We start from the raw sequence: 18,165 nt of genomic DNA on the forward strand, positions 1-18,165 counted from the left end.
GGCCGAGATTCTCCGACCCCGGGCCGGGTCGGAGAATACCCAGAGGGCGCGAGAATCACGGCACGCTGCCCCGACACCAGCTCGCCGATTCTCCGGTGCCGATTCTCAGGCTCGTGCGGGATCGCCGCCGCGCCGGTCAGGGTACGTTGATAGCGGCCCTCCCGGCGATTCTCCGGACCTCGACGCGCCGAGTGCCCGCCGAGTGGGTCACGTATGGTCCCACACGGCAGGACCTGGAAGTTCTGTCTGCAAGGGCCATCCTGGTGATGGTGGTGGTGGTGGTGGTGGGGGGGGGCGGTGCAGGGCGATCCGACCCCGTGGGGGGCCTCCACGGTGGCCTGGCCCGCGATCGGGTCCTACCGATCGGCAGGCGAGTTGGTTCCTTGGGGGCCTATGTTCCTCCGCGCCTGGCCCCTGTAGGGCTCCGCCATATTGCCCAGGGGCCAGCGTGGAGACGGGAACCCACGCACATGCGTGAACTCGTGCCGGCCGTAGTGCGCATGTGTGAACTCACGCCGGCCGTGCCACGCCTGCTGGAGCAGCGGAGACCACTCCAGCGCCGACCTAGCCCCCTAGGAAGGGGTGAATACCTGGCAATCAGAACCGTTGACGCCGCAGTGGTTCGCGCTGCTTTTCACGCCGGCGTCAGGACTTGGCCTTGGGACTGGAGAATCCCAGTCTTAATCTCTCTACTACAGTGTGGGACATTTTCTCTTTAGCTATGTGGTAAGCTACTGTGTGATTCCTTGCCAAAAGCCCAGACATACAGGGCGCGTGACGTCAGTGTACATGCAATGCTCTCTGCCTTCGCTTCTGGCAGGAAGACTGCATTATTTGCATTTAAAACCCGGTCGCAGCCGGCATTCTCAATTTAAAAGCCAGTTGGGCACTTCTCCCACGATCGGAAACTTCCCAACACGCAGCCGCAACCCATCCACAGGTCATGACCCGTAATTTGACCAACCCTGCTCTTATCCATATGTTGCATATTTAAACTGAATCTTCCATGATACTGCAGTAAATACAGCCTTGTTCCTCTACCAACAAGGACAAGGAATACGTTTTATAATCAAAGCTCCTTTTAAAAAATTCAATCATTACGTTGATTAGAATCGTTCAAATATCTATTTACAGTTCCTTGTCTATATCTATTAATTTGTGATCGTAATTGCTTAAGAATTTAATCCTGATGACATGATCAGCAGTGCAGCTGATTCTGACACAATGTGCGAGAGCTCAATTAACATCAGTTAATATCATTATTGACCCAGAGGGTTACAACATCACATAGGTGTGTGTTTTTGTATTCATTCATGCAAAAGAGGGAGAATAAATGAGTGCAAGAGAGAGGATAAATGAGTGTGTGGATAAATGAATAAATGAAAAGGAGAATAAATGAGAGAGTGGGAGGATGGATAGGGTAAATAAATAAGTTTGGGAAAGTAAATGAGAGCAAGTGATTGGATAAATGAATGAGCGAGAAGGAGGGTAAACAAAAGTGATTGGCAGAATGTGTCCTCAGTCACATAAATTCAGTTGCTTCTCCCAATTTTATCAGCATGCATTATTTAGATTTTTTTTTCATGTAATATGACAGGAATACATTTGAATAAATTTCCAAGTTAATTTGAATCTTTAAAAAATAATCTCAATCATAAAAGTTCCTCTTTAAAGTTGATGAAGTATCCATTGAATATGACAGATTTTTTAGAACACTTGAAAACTTTTTACATGGGCCTAGAGATGTCCAACCTTTTTGAGCCAGCAGTTTAAATCCAAATGACCCAAACAACTTTGAAGTTTCGGTAAAATCTAACTCTCTGCACGCTTCAGCCAATTTTTCATCCATTTGATTACTTTCTAAAGCTTTGAGATGTTTACAATACTGAAAGCTGTAGACAAGTGTAAGTTTAAAATAAATGGGTTGACATTATGACTAAAATAGCAGAGAAAGGAATTATGCGTGAACATGTTAAATGATCCGTACATCGGTATTGTATCACATAACGTAATTTCAAGGTTCTTCAGGTGCTGCATGCTTATCATTGCTAGAAATCTGGAATGACTAGAAAAGTAATTCCAGATCCTTTGAAAGTATTGTTCTCTGTTAAATTATCTAAGAAACTCATTATATTTGCCATCTCCCCTTCCAATATTCCCTCAAGGAAACTTCCCTCTTCTACCGACAGTCCTCGTTAAGATAGGGAATTTTGGTAAAGATAGGGAATTTTGGTAGATCATAGTGTCCAAACAAATCGTTATCCTGTTCCACTGTGAGACAAGATATGGACATATTATGTGATGTAGGATCATCAGTATGGTATATAAACTGTGACAAAGCACATCAGAAAGCATGCATACATCAACACTTCAAACTAAAATAAAATGTTGTGGCTTACATTTTGAATTGGGTGACTTGCAGGTACGTTCTTTAAACGATCAGAATCAAATAGAAACAAAGAATCCATGTCCTTAGATTGCCTGGTTTCCAGATGGTTCAACAAGATGCTGTGTAGTTTCTGATATTGTGGCCTTTCTTCATACTTCAGACTGCTCACATAAGACAAGTAGTTGATTATTTCACCTGCAAGACCATTCAGGGATTCAAATTAGACAAACATCTAGCAATCCAATAAATGTCCGATTTGCGTGTAATAATTAAGACTATTCTTTCGTTCTCATTGTGAGTTGTACTGCCGGCTACAGCACAGCAATGTGTTCTCAATCACATAAATTTATATCAGTTTTTTCGTTATCATCATGAGGATTTTAAACATTGAACTGCATAAAACAGCCTTCACACTTCCACCCAGGAATTAACTAAATGCTAGTAACCTCGCCATATTTAGTGATGTCATGCAAAAGGGAATGACTCCAAGAGGATTAAATAAATAAGACCAGTCAGACTGAGACTGCAGCATAGCATCTGATTCAATGCAGTAACAAAAAGATATCAAACAACACATAATTGATCATGGGTTGACGCTAACAGGGGACAGGGCTCCTAAGTCCTTGCACCTGCCTCTAATTTACAGAAATCATGGCTCTGTTGTGTCTGTATATTTCTAAATTGAGAGCAAGGGATTTGCAAGTGGCCTGGATCTGGTGCTGCCAAATGTCAGCGCTAAAACTCCACAGCATCGTAAATGTGAAAAATAGAACACAGAAAACAATGCTTTTAATAACATATCGCAGAGGAACATCATAGTTCTTTTAGTCCAATGCAGCCATGAATTTGTTACTTTTGTAATTGGGAAGTCTGTCTCTACCGGGTGCTGTTTTTACATCAATTTATTTTTCCTCATATTTCTGATTGGCTATGTCCTGCATAATATGTGCTTGTGAGTAAATCTATCTGCTTTCAGAAAACCGTTTTATTAGAAACGGAAACATTCCATGCTTCCTGAGGAACACAACTTTTTGCTGCAACCATTATATTTCCTCTGTCTCTACCATTGCGAATATTTCGGACACACAAAAAAAACCTGATCATAATGGTAAGTGACCTTTCAGCTCACTGTGATTATAATTAAAATAGAGTTGCTCCTTAACAATAATATAGCAATATCATCATCTTGTGTGGGCATAACTGGCCCTGAGGTACTCATTACTAGACCAAGTGAAGCAAGGGATGGTAATGAGCACCTCAGGGCCAGTAATGACCATAATCCTTGAACAAAATGATGTTATCACTATTATCAATCTATGTGGCCTTATTCTGTCTTCTACACTTGTAACAATGCTATTTTTCACAATTTTTGCATTCTAAAGGTACTTACTTACAATTCTTAGCACTTCAATAACACAGGTCATAACCTTTCTCTGCAATCTATTTGAACCAGAGTGATTACCGGTGTTGCTCGGTTACATATAGACCTTCAAATGTTCTAATTGTATTGCAGTATGTTACACAATCCAATGTGTGATGCAGTTGTTGAATTAGCTCCAGTTAGATTCTTCAATGGAACTGATTTAATTTTTCTCCCCTTTGACCACACATATTACGACCACACAATGATCAATAAAATGGGTGGGGGCTGCAGTCAGGTCACTGACCTGAGAGGCTGACCGCAGGGCCTGTTGGGTGCAGAGGCAAGCTACTTAAAAGGGATGCCTTGGCCTGTGGAACATCATCATTGTTGTAATGATAAAAGTAAGGCTCTCTAGCCCAGGGTCTTTCAAAGTGCAGCGAGTCATGGGCGGGTGTTGGCTGAGCAATCGGTCGCAGTGACCACAATCATGGGAGAAGCGCCCAATGGCCACTACCAGCGTACTTATTGAAAATGGCCTGAGCCACACTGTTCAAGCCAGGGTCGGTCTTCAGTCACATCTGTTCGTGAGCAGAGGTTGCACTAACAAACCTTCACGCCGTGAAGCAATAACTGTTCTTTCACATACTGTGATGAAGTAGTGATGAAGGCTCAATTCAACATGTACCAGGGCAGGACAGTTTCTTGGCATCGCTAAAGCAACGGACAGGTCGGCCTCCAGACTGTGCAGCATGTTGTCAATATGAGACATCTGACAAAGTTCTGCAGCATCAGGTAGAGTTAGCCAATGGGTAGAGTTAGCCAATGGGAGTCTTGAAAAATCAAAAGCTCAGGTAAGTGTTAGTGAAAAGACTAAACCTTTCTGTCACATTATGCCGGAGGCAGCTCATGTTGAGCGTAGCACAACTGAAGAGCATGGCCCAGATTCTGCAACAGATAATGGTGGAGAAGGGTTCTACGATGCTCCAGACGATCATGCAGATGAACATCGGTCACAGGGGAACAGCCTACTTCCCAATAGCAATGAGAGGTCAAAGTCACAAGCATGTTTGTCAGGAGGTGGAGTTGGAATATTTTAATCAGCAGATCCTGGAGTCAGCAGCATTGCATGAGCGAACGGGAGACAGTTAATGTGGTCTGTTTAGATGCAGAATCAAGTCAGACTCTGTATTGAAACATAGATGCTTGAATCTGATCCCTCAAAGCTCCAGCTAACTCTATACTTTTGAGATATTTGTGGAACCAAATTTTGATTCTGAAAATGCCACTGGGTTTTGTGTCATTTTTGGGACAGTCCTGCCGGTCACCGGTGAGACCTGTTGCCAATGAGTCCGCTGGTGACCAGTGTAGTCTGGAACGGTTGATAATCACCTTCCCTTGAGTACACACACTTTCTCCAGATTATAAAACTGATCTCACTCACCACATCTCCAAAAACAAAATGTACAAAACTTGGCAGAAAATCAGCTTCGAGTTTGAAGAAATTGAGACGTATTTATTTCAACAAAGAACAAAGAACAAAGAAATGTACAGCACAGGAACAGGCCCTTCGGCCCTCCAAGCCCGTGCCGACCATGCTGCCCGACTAAACTACAATCGTCTACACTTCCTGGGTCCGTATCCCTCTATTCCCATCCTATTCATGTATTTGTCAAGATGCCCCTTAAATGTCACTATCGTCCCTGCTTCCACCACCTCCTCCGGTAGCGAGTTCCAGGCACCCACTACCCTCTGCGTAAAAAGCTTGCCTCGTACATCTACTCTAAACCTTGCCCCTCTCACCTTAAACCTATGCCCCCTAGTAATTGACCCCTCTACCCCAGGGAAAAGCCTCTGACTATCCACTCTGTCTATGCCCCTCATAATTTTGTAGACCTCTATCAGGTCGCCCCTCAACCTCCTTCGTTCCAGTGAGAACAAACCGAGTTTATTCAACCGCTCCTCATAGCTAATGCCCTCCATACCAGGCAACATTCTGGTAAATCTCTTCTGCACCCTCTCTAAAGCTTCCACATCCTTCTGGTAGTGTGGCGACCAGAATTGAACACTATACTCCAAGTGTGGCCTAACTAAGGTTCTATACAGCTGCAACATGACTTGCCAATTCTTATACTCAATGCCCCCGGCCAATGAAGGCAAGCATGCCGTATGCCTTCTTGACTACCTTCTCCACCTGTGTTGCCCCTTTCAGTGACCTGTGGACCTGTACTCCTAGATCTCTTTGACTTTCAATACTCTTGAGGGTTCTACCATTCACTGTATATTCCCTACCTGCATTAGACCTTCCAAAATGCATTACCTCACATTTGTCCGGATTAAACTCCATCTGCCATCTCTCCGCCCAAGTCTCCAAACAATCTAAATCCTGCTGTATCCTCTGACAGTCCTCATCGCTATCCGCAATTCCACCAACCTTTGTGTCGTCTGCAAACTTACTAATCAGACCAGTAACATTTTCCTCCAAATCATTTATATATACTACAAACAGCAAAGGTCCCAGCACTGATCCCTGTGGAACACCACTGGTCACAGCCCTCCAATTAGAAAAGCATCCTTCCATTGCTACTCTCTGCCTTCTATGACCTAGCCAGTTCTGTATCCACCTTGCCAGCTCACCCCTGATCCCGTGTGACTTTACCTTTTGTACTAGTCTACCATGAGGGACCTTGTCAAACGCCTTACTAAAGTCCATATAGACAACATCCAATGCCCTACCTGCATCAATCATCTTAGTGACCTCCTCGAAAAACTCTATCAAGTTAGTGAGACACGACCTCCCCTTCACAAAACCATGCTGCCTCTCACTAATAAGTCCATTTGCTTCCAAATGGGAGTAGATCCTGTCTCGAAGAATTCTCTCCAGTAATTTCCCTACCACTGAAGTAAGGCTCACCACCCTGTAGTTCCCTGGATTATCCTTGCTACCCTTCTTAAACAGAGGAACAACATTGGCTATTCTCCAGTCCTCCGGGACATCCCCTGAAGACAGTGAGGATCCAAAGATTTCTGTCAAGGCCTCAGCAATTTCCTCTCCAGCCTCCTTCAGTATTCTGGGGTAGATCCCGTCAGGCCCTGGGGACTTATCTACCTTAATATTTTTTAAGACACCCAACATCTCGTCTTTTTGGATCTCAATGTGACCCAGGCTATCTACACACCCTTCTCCAGACTCAACATCTACCAATTTCTTCTCTTTGGTGAATACTGATGCAAAGTATTCATTTAGTACCTCGCCCATTTCCTCTGGCTCCACACATAGATTCCTTTGCCTATCCTTCAGTGGGCCAACCCTTTCCCTGGCTACCCTCTTGCTTTTTATGTACGTGTATTCACTTGCAATGATAAATTAATTTTTTTTGTCATAACTTTTATTTTTGTAGATTGTATTGAGCTGATTTGCAGACAAAGATTGAAATCTGGTTATTGTATGGAATTCGCCGTCCAGCAGTTCCCCGGAGCGGAGAAACTACGACATCTTATCGCAGCCTTCAACACGTCATCGATGAAGACGAACATCTTGCCAAGGTCTTCTCCACCCCCCCACTACTTGCCTTCAAACAACCGCGCAACCTCAAACAAACCATTGTTTTCAGCAAACTACCCAGCCTTCAGAACAGCGACCACAACACCACACAACCCTGCCATGGCAATCTCTGCAAGACGTGCCAGATCATCGACATGGGTACCACCATTACACGTGAGAACACCACCCACCAGGTAGGCGGTACATACTCGTGCGACTCGGCCAACGTTGTCTACCTCATACGCTGCAGGAAAGGATGTCCTGAAGCTTGGTACATTGGCGAGACCATGCAGACGCTGCAACAACAGATGAACGGACATCGCGCTACAATCGCCAGGCAGGAATGTTCCCTTCCAGTCGGGGAACACTTCAGCAGTCGAGGATATTCAGCCTCTGATCTTCGGATTAGCGTTCTCCAAGGCGGCCTTCAGGATGCGCGACAACGCAGAATCGCAGAGCAGAAACTTATAGCCAAGTTCTGCACACATGAGTACGGCCTCAGCCGGGACCTTGGATTCATGTCGCATTATATTCACCCCCCACCATCTGGCCTGGGCTCGCGAAATCCTACCAACATCCTGACTTGAGACAATTCACACCTCTTTAACCTGGGGTTACCCCTCTCTATGGCTCTGTAAAGACTTAATTACCTGCAAATGCTCACATTCAAAGTATCGTCTTGCATCTTTGACTTTGTCTATATAAATGTTCCTGGAACCTACCTCTCCATTCACCTGAAATGCTCCGAAAGCTAGTGATTTGAAACAAACCTGTTGGACTTTAACCTGGTGTTGTAAGACTTCTTACTTTCTTAAAGACACTCAGTGATTTGGCCTCCACAGCCTCCTGCGGCAAAGTGTTCCACAGATTCGCCACCCTGTGGCTGAAGAAATTCCTCCTCATCTCTCTTTTAAAGGATCGTTCCTTTAGGCTGAGATGATGTCCTCTGGTTCTAGTTTTTCCTACAAGTGGAAACATCCTCTCCACATCCACTCTATCCAGGCCTCACAGTATCCTGTATGTTTCAATAAGATCCCCCCTCAACCTTCTAAACTCCAACGAGTCCTCAACCATTCCTCATACGACAAGCTGTTCATTCCAGGGATCATTCTTGTGAACCTCCTCTGGACCCTTTCCAAGGTCAGCACATCCTTCCTTAGATACAGCGCCCAAAATTGCTCACAATACTCCAAATGGGGTCTGACCAGAGCCTTAAACAGCCTCAGAAGTACATCCCTGGTCTTGTATCCTAGCCCTCTTGACATGAATGCTAACATTGCATTTGCCTTCTTAACTGCTGACTGAACCTGCACGTTAACCTGAAGAGAATCATGAACAAGGACTCCCAAGTCTCTTTGTGCTCTGAATTCTGAAGCATTTCCCCATTTGACATGAATGCTAACATTGCATTTGTCTTAACTGCCAACTGAACCTGCAAGTTAACCTGAAGAGAATCATGAACAAGGACTCCAAAGTCCCTTTGTGCTTCTGATTTCCGAAGCATTTCCCCATTTAGAAAATAGTCTATGCCTAAATTCCCCCTTCCAAAGTTCATAACCTCACACTTTTCCACACTGTATTTAATTTCTTCTGGGTCTTGAGATCTCAGTATCAGAAACCACTTTCAGTCACATGGTCAACATATATCCATAATGGTTTAAAGCTAAAATACCATTCATATGCAACAGGAGTTAGATGGTGGTCTGGTCAACGCTGCAATATAGGGCATCACTGGAACCATTCGTTAGCTGAAGATCATTGAAAACTCTGCTGCCTGTACCTGAACTCACACCAAGACTCATTCACCTCTCATCCTGCTGTCACTGACCTATATTGAATTCTGGTCAAATAACTTGAACTTCTTTTTTAAATGCTGCATCTTTTTTATATTCCTCCATGGCCTCACTCCTCCATATCTCTGTAATCTCTTCCAGTCCCACATTCGCTGAGATATCTGGATTGCTTTAATTATGGTCTCTTGAGCATCCTTGATTTTAATTAATCCACCGTTGGTGATAGCACTTTGAGTTGCCTCAGCCCCAAACTCTGGAATACCCTCCCCATACCTTTCCGCTTTCCATCTTTAAGTCACTCATCCCTCTTTGACCAAGCTTTTGATCATCTGATACAAAATCTCCTCATGTGGTTCAGTGACATATTTTGTTTTATAATACTCCCTGGTACATTTAATTACATCAAAGACAGTATATAAGTTGTTGGTGGTGTTTGTTGGAGCAAAAATGTCAGCATAGGAATTCGGGAAAATTTGAACTAGTGGCCGATATAGAGCTGGAATTTTGTTTCACAATGGAGGCAGAAATCAGGTTGCAAAAAACTGAACCTAGTTTTTGTTTGCCCTGGGTGCAAAACACACACAAATCTCTTCTGAGGTCGGGGTCACTATTGTGAGGACCTTGACATTTGACTTATCTTCTCCATGCTATTTCTGTGCACTGGTTTGGGTTTTGGGAGCCAAAAAAGACACACTTCTTTGAACAGTTTGTAACCACTGTGGAAGGCCTACATGCATTCCGAAACATTTTGACAGTGTCATAACCTGGGGTTAACCAGGTCATGGGACATTTTAGACTGGGGGATTGATATTATCAAAGGACTTTGGGGAATACACACTACCCCACTGAGGGATGGGGTGCCCCCTTCTACATCCTGTATAAAACCAGAGGGCCATGAACTGTGAGGTGGCTCCTTTAGTAGAGTAATTGCTCTGTACTTTTGTCCTGTTGCATTAAACCTTTTTCCTTTGACTCAACCTGTTTGGCTCGGTGTGGACTCCTTTCTGGACCTTATAATACTGGCAACGAGGAGAAAACTCTGGTCTCTGGATGACACTGTAGCCTTCGGCATCCGCCGCCTCCGAAGCCCCAAGTTCTGGTTCTTCCATGCCCCAGGTTGCCATTGTTTGGTTGTTTGGATCCGTTTGATATGGCTCGGGAGAGTTGGGTCTGCAAGGGTGAGTGTGTTCACTTCTTCTTTCGGGTCAATGCCATTGCTGAGAATGAGCGGCAAGTGGTGGTGTTCCTCACCGCGGTGGTGGCAGGGAATTACAGGATGATCCAAGACTTGGTTTTTTCCGATGCCCTGACTCCCACATTTTTGAACAGCTGATCGAGGTGGTCAGCGGCGATTTTAGCACGCCGCATTCAGTAATATTGCGTGGTATAAACTTAATATCACTGTCCTTATTGGAGGCTCTGAGGGACCGATTGGTCTAGGGTATTAGCCACGCGGAGATGCAGTGGCGGTTGCTGTCAGAACCTTCTGGGACGTTGTCACAGGCCATTCAAATAGCCCAGGCGAAGGAAGGCATAGACTGGGGAGTCTGGGAACTACAAGCCATGGAAGTGAATTCCTTAGGGCATGGACAGGGGCATGCAAGCTCCTTGTTTTGGTCAGATCAGCGCCAGTCCCCTGAAATGCAGCTACATACATCCCCGCGTCTCCCGGGGTCACCTCCTGCCCACGTCACGAGTGTTAGATCTTGGGACCCTACTTGTGGTTACTTCTGCTGAGGGGCCTGTCGACAGACTGGGATGGATCACCCTCAATGATAAGGGGCCCGGGCCAACCATTTAGGAGATCCGGAGGATGTGGAAGAGCTCCTTTTACACTGAGTCTCGGTGCCTCGAGCAGCCCCCATCACTATTTCCACCCAGGTAAATGGCCATCTGTTGCAAATGGAACTTGACACCGGAGCGGCAGTGTCGGTGGTAGGCTGTAAAACCTTTGAAGATATTCGAAGGGGGATCCGGGTGCAGAACCCGGCTGCTGGACCCATCTAAGACTATGGCGCGTCTTGTCACCTATAATGGAAAACAACTACGTATTACCGGAACGACGAAGACCCCCGCAGTGTATGGTCACCAGGAGCCCAATTGCCTTTAATAGTGGTTACTGTGGATGGGCCTAATTTGTTGGGCTGTTATTGCCTCTGCCTTTTGCACTTAGATTGGAGTCCAATTCTACAGGTCGCCTTGGGTGCTTCTGTGCTGTTTTGGGAAATTTCCCGAAGTATTCCAACCCAGGCCTCGGCACCATCAGAGGGGTGGTGGCAAGGATTCACGTTGACCCTCTGGCCCAGCCTCAATTTTTCTGGGCCTGCCCTGTTCCGTATGCCTTAGTTGACAAAGTTAATTTGAAGTTGGGTCATCTGGAAGCATTGGACATAATCCAGCCTGTTTGTTTCGCCAATTGGGCCGCTCTGGTTTTTCTTGTCCTCAAGCCAGGTGGCTCCGTGTGCATTTCTGGGGATTATAAATTAATTGTGAATACCTCTTTTCACCTGGACAAATATCCACTTCTGTGAAAGAAGACCTTTACTCAAACTGGCCGGCGATTTTACATTCGCAAAATTAGACATGAACAACGCATATCTGCAGTTGGTGTTGGAAGAGGCCTCGCGATGTTATGTCACCACCTGGACCTATTTGAATACACGTGTTTGCCTTTTGGATGTCTTCTTCATGCTCCATTTTTCAGCGCATCAGGGAAAGCGTGCTACATGGATTGCCACGAGTGGCCGTTTATATGGATGATGATTTGGTCACTGACATCTCAGAAGACAACCACCTGAAAAATCTGGAGGCAGTGCTCCACAGGTTCTCGGACCTCAGCACTCGACTGTGTCAAGAGAAATGCGTTTTTAATGCACGCAAAGTGGTCTACCTGGGCTATCAAGTGGGCAGTGCTGGCCTCCACCCCGTGGTGGACAAGGTGAAGCAAATCCAAATGGCTCCAGCTTCCACCGACACCACGACTCTGCGGTCGTTCTTAGGCCTCATTAATTATTGTGGAAAATTCGTTCCACATCTGGCTGGCATTCTGGCCCCTCTACATTCTCTTTTGAGGAAAAACTCCCAATGGCATTGGGCCCTGACCAGGAAGTCGCATTCTGGTGAATAAAGAGGCACCTGACAACCTTGGGCTTACTGACACACGATGACCCTTGAAAATCTTTGATCGTCACCTGTGACACCTCCCCATACGGGATCAGAGCGGTGTTGGTGCATCAAATGACGATGGCTCAGAGCAGCCTATTGCCTTTGCTTCCAGGACCCGGTCGGCTCCTGAGCACCTCTATGTCCACATCGAGAAAGACGGCTTAGCGGTGGTCTACACCATCAAGAAATTCTATCACTATTTGTACAGACGGCATTTCTTATTCATCACCACCCGCAAACCTCTGCTGGGCCTTGTTAAAGATCTATCGCCTTGGGTTGAATCCAGCGCGGGGCACTGCTACTAGCAGCTTCGGCCGCCACCGAATACATGTCCGGCTACCACCCTGGGACTCACATTTCCCATGGCAATGCACGGAGTCATCTGCCACTGCCCTCGGAATCGGTGCCTCCCCACCGGATTGACGGAATGGCGACCGTATTAAATTTTATGGATACTCTTCCAGTCACAGCCTTGCGTATCCGCGAATGGACTCAAAAGGATCCCGTCTTGGCGAAGATGCGAAACGTCGTCTTTATTGGAGGCAATGCAGATCAGTTATCTGGGGAGCTGAAGGCTTTCGTCACCAAGTGGACCAAGTTAAGTACTGAAGACGGGGTTTCACTCTGGGGAGCCCAGGTGGTGATCCCTAAGAAGGGTCGGTCATTAGTTTTAAGTGACTTCCAGCGTGGCTACCCCAGGGCCCACGAATGAAGATGTTAGCTCGGAGCTATGTCTGGTGGCCTGGTATGGATTCAAACATCAAGTCGGTGGCCCACCAGTGTTACGTCTGTTAGGAACAGCACTGCAGCCCCCCTGCACCCGTGGGAATGGCCTGGCCGTGTTTGGACCTGCATCCATGTCGGTTTGCCGGTCCCTTCCAGGGCTGAATGTTTCTTCTGCTAATCAACGGGCACTCCAAGCAGATTCAGGGCTACAAAATGCTGTCCATCACTACGGCAATGGCGATCGAGAAACTCCACTTCTCCTTCTCCACCCGGATTCCTCGTGTCCTATAATGGGTCCTCAATTCACGAGCTAAAATTTCTTGGCCTTCTTACGCTTCAACGGGGCCTGCCATGTTAGAACAGCCCTCTACCACCCGGCATCGAACAGGCTGGCCGAGCAGGCCGTACAGAATCTGAAGCAGGGTTTGAGGAAACACGGCACTGGCTCATTGGATGCCAGGTTGGCCCGATTTGTGTTTGCTTATCGGAATACCCCCCATGCAGTTACAGAGATTGTCCCTGGGGAGGCGCTGATGGGTCAGCGTCTACAGACTAGATTGGGGTTGCTGTTGCCTGACATTAGGGCGAAAGTGCGAAAGGTACAGGAACATCAGTGCGCAATTCCACATTCCAAGTGCCAGTTCATGTTTTTGTCCCAGGAGATGAGATTTAAGTCTGTAACTATGCTCAGGATGACCGCTGGCTTTACGGCACTGTTCTGAGACTAACCGGGCTGACCTTGTGTCGCCTGCAAGTGGGGCACCAATAAATGAAGCGTTAGCTGGACCACCTTAGAGCCAGGTGCCTGGTGGCAGGCCCACGGGCAGCTCCTCAGACCATGTCGGACCCCTATGACGTCTCCGTCTCCACTGTGCCACATGGCTGCCGCGCCATTCCGCCCGACTCCTCCGCTTCGGAGACGGACGGTACCAGAGCTACCAGTGCCCCCCGCCAATACCACAGGTTCCTGAAATTCCTCGCCAGTCTGGACGGAAGAGGCACACCCTGCTCCGCTACTCGGCGCCGGACCCTCCTCCGTCTGTCGCCTTTCTGGGCCAACCGTTTCTTAAGAGACGCCGGTGTCTGCCCTGGCCTCCTGCCTTCGCGCGCGCGCAGGGAGGGGGGGGGATGTCATAACCTGTGGTTAAGCAGGTCATGGGATACTTATTACACTGGGGGATTGATATTCCCTTTTCTAAAAATATTTTTATTCAAGACATTTAACATATATACACAGATTATCAGAAGAACGACGCATTAACCCAATAAACCACAACTCTCCAATCCCCCTGACACCAACACCTCGCCACGTCCCACCTTCCACATTTTAACCCCATTTCACCCCCCAAAGACCCCCTCTCGCTCTTGCTGCCCCTCAATTCTCCTTGAAGAAATCGATAAACAGCTTCCACCTCCGGGCGAACCCCACTGCCGACCCCCGCAGAGTGAACTTGACCTTCTCCAACCGGAGGAATTCTGCCAGTTCACTCACCCACACCCCTGCTTTCAGCGGCTCAGAGCCCCGCCAACCCAACAAAGTCTGTCTCCGGGCTATCAGGGAGGCAAAGGCCAATACGTCAGCTCTCTCCCCTCCTGGACACCCGGGTCTTCGGCACACCAAATATCACCACCTCCGGACTCGGAACCAACCCCACATCCAGAACTTTGGACATCACATCTGAGGACCCCTGCCAGAACCCCCTCAGTCTTGGACATGCCCAGACCATGTGGATGTAGTTCACGGGCCACCCTGTACCTCCCCACCCAGATCCTCCTTCCACTTCCACCGGAGCGCCCTCCCTCTCCATCAATTCCTTCTAAATATCTGATACCTCCCCTCCCCTGTCTCATCTTCCAATAACAACTGTTCTTCCAACACCGGAGGTGGAAGCCCCGGGAAGGACATCATCTCTCTCATGAAATCTCTCACCTGCAGGTACTTAAACCCATTCCCATTGGGCAGTTCATACAATTCCTCCAGCCCTGCAATTTGCCCCCTATAAACAAGTCTGAAATACTCAATCCCCACCTGCCGCCACCCCCGAAACCTTGTGTCCAGCCCCGGGGGCACAAACCAATGATTGTCGCAGTTTTCACCCACAATGGCATACCTGCCAACCCAAAATGCTGCCTACGCTGCCCCCACACCTTTAAAGCTGACACCACCACTGGGCTTACAGAGTACCTGGCCGGCGAGAGCAGCAAAGGTGACAATGCCTTCAAACACATTCTCCCAGACGACGGTGCCTCCACCCGCCTCCAAACCGACCTCTCCTCCACAGCCCATTTCCTCACCATCAAAATATTCACTACCCAATAATAATTGATCAAATTCAGCAACGTCAGTGCCCCCATGCACCCCCCCCCCCTCCCCCCACCCCGTTCCTAAAAGGTCTGCCGCATCCTCAGGGCCTTCCCTGCTCACACAAACCCCGAGCTCAGCCCATTAACTTTCCTAAAAAAAGACTGAGGGACAAAGATAGCGAGGTTCTGAATCACAAACAAAACCTACGCACAACATAATTTTCACTGCCTGCACCTGCCCAGACAGCAAGTGGCAAAACATCCCCCTCCTAAAATCCGCCTTCACCCCATCCACCAATCGAGCCAAATTCAATCTATGTAGCTGGGCCCAGCTCCGCACCACTTGAATACCCAGGTACCTAAAGCTCATCCCCACCACCCTAATCGGCATTTCCCCTAATCTCCTTTTTGCCCTCTGGCATTGATCGGGAACATCTCGCTCTTTCCCATATTCAATTTATATCCCCAAAACGGGCTAAATTCCCCCTAAATCGCCATAATCCCCCCAATGTTGTCTATCGGGTCCGCGATATATAATGACAAATCAGCCGCGTATAGCAAAACCCCATGCTCACCCCACCGCCCACCCGCCGCCGCTCAATCCCTCTCCAATCCCTCAATGCCCAATGCGGGGGATTGATATTCCCAAAGGGCCATGGGGAATACACACTCCCCCACTGAGGGGTGGGGTGCCCGCTTCTAGATTCTGTATAAAACTGGAGGACCATGAACTGCGAGGTGGCTCCTGTAGTAGAATAACTGCTCTGTAGGGGAGATGGGATACGGAATGAGGTTTGGGAGCTGGGCGAGAACCAAGGTGGGCCTTCTAACCAGCTCGCCTCAGCACCGACACTCCTAGTGCACTGTATTTCACTCGCTAAACTGCACATTGCCCTCATGTGAAAAACAATCCCAGGCAAAGTCTGTCATGAGTTGGCCTTGTGTGTTTCTGAAGCCGCAAAAGGACCCAATTCACATTTCACTAGCCCAAGACAAAAATCCAGACCATAATATATGCCTGAATTAAGAGGAAAAGTAGCAGAACCATAGTCAGCACCGCGCCAAACATGAAAAGGATCAAATTATTTTGGTGCTTGAAAAATGTTGAATGTAGAACATCTATTAAAATCCGATTTGCAAAAATCACAAACAATGATGTGACTGACAAGATCTGAATCTTGGAATAGCACATAAATGAAACCACGCAGGCTTGTATAGCTCACTTAGTGCTACAAGAATCTTTATTGATTCTGAGCATGACTTCTTGAGGTTAATCAGGGCCAGACCATTATTTGTCAATCTTCAATTTTTCAATTGCGAAAAACGATATCCTGGAAAAGAATTCTAGGTCGGTGTTCGTCTTTTACCAAGGTTTGTGTGGTGTTCTTTGTGTTGCAAATATTCAGAATGGATTCGTAGTATACACAAAGACCACAAAAAGCTGAGTTAAATAAATAAAGTTAAAATTTATTACACAGCTTATTATGCAGTTCGATCACTATTCCTAAAAGAAGCAATATTATAACTAAACTACAATCTAACTACACTAACACCTGTCTCATTCACACTATCTTAGCCTCGCAAACCGAGGAGGGCAGCACTGCAATACCTGTACTTCCGTAAGCAAGCCAGGACCCTCATGCGGATGCCTGCCAAGGCCATCTCATGTAACAGGGTGTGGAATTCAGCAGGTCGCCTTAACCTGAGCTGTTTACCTGAACTGATACACCTAGATGTAGCAGGAGGATGAGGAAGACTAAGAAACGATAGGCACCTCGTGGGCACGGGTGAATCAAGGCACTATTAGAAAAAAGTCACCATTGTAATAACTAGGTAGCCTTAAAATTCACTTTGATTACCCATAAAGAACCTCCAGGCTGTCATGTCATGGAGACATGCTCCGCATAATAGGTGCTTCACCCCTGTGGAGTATGAGAATGGCAGCGATAGGTCTCGCCCACCTCCCACACTGATGACTCAGTAATGTCACTCCCCCCACAGCCGCAACTCCCCATCCATGAAAGGTTCTCCCACCCCCATACCAATGCTCAAGCCTCTCATGTGTGCCAGCATTCTCTAGTTATGAGGATATCATTGGCTAAAAATGTCCACCTCACCAAGAGGTGGCGAAACACACTCAGAGAAGCTGAGATGTGTTATTCTGTCTCAATGGGCCCCTCGATCACCGTGTTCAGAGACAGGTCGCATTCAGCTCTCTGTTAGGAATCAGACATTTCGCGGAGGTTGAGGTGAGCATCGCTCTGTCCTCACTGCAAGTCATTATCATTCTCCGTTGCTTTAACACCCTGCCCATAAATGGAGCGACCATGTCGCTGATCTCCCGCAGGCCCCATCATGGTGAGATGTCAGACCCTATGTTGGGAGAGGACTTCACACCCTAATCCGGGTCGTCACCAAACCGAGAGTCAACAAGGGCATCACGTACCTTCCGCCATGTGCGGGTCCAAGCCATCATCCAAGATCCTTCCTCCTCCTCCTCCGCAGGTTGCCCATCGCTGTCCTCCTCGATATCCTCCTCACTGAGGACATGTGGTGCTCTTCCATCTCCTCTTGGTCCAGCTGTTCACCTGTTGCAGTGCTAGGTTGTGCAGCGCGCAGCAGATCACTATGATGCACGACACTATCTGGGGGTTGTATTGGAGGGCTCCCCCGGACCGGTCCAGTCACCGGAACCGTGTGCTCGACCAGCACACGCTTTGGCACATCAGCCTCGTTGTAGTGAGTCTCAGTGGGTTTTTGTGGCTTCCACATTGGCGCCATCAGCCACCTCCTAAGTGGGCACTCTTTGTCCCTGAGGAGCCATCCTCCAGCCGCTGCTCTCCATCAAAAACGAGTGCCCCAAGATGTAACTATCATGGATGTT

General features: G+C 47.4%; 1 protein-coding gene across 3 annotated transcripts in view; it reads right to left on the minus strand.

The window, feature by feature from the left end:
- The window catches only part of LOC140423806 (serine/threonine-protein kinase VRK1-like), a 212,140-nt gene that overhangs the window by 67,288 nt on the left and 126,687 nt on the right, over positions 1-18,165 (minus strand). For all 3 annotated transcript variants that reach the window (XM_072507813.1, XM_072507814.1, XM_072507815.1), the window contains one exon: positions 2,400-2,584. In XM_072507813.1, coding sequence (XP_072363914.1) covers positions 2,400-2,584 — 185 coding nt within the window. The remainder of the gene's footprint in view (positions 1-2,399; positions 2,585-18,165) is intronic.

Source organism: Scyliorhinus torazame, chromosome 1 (genome assembly GCF_047496885.1).
Source record: "Scyliorhinus torazame isolate Kashiwa2021f chromosome 1, sScyTor2.1, whole genome shotgun sequence".
Taxonomy (NCBI): domain Eukaryota; kingdom Metazoa; phylum Chordata; class Chondrichthyes; order Carcharhiniformes; family Scyliorhinidae; genus Scyliorhinus; species Scyliorhinus torazame.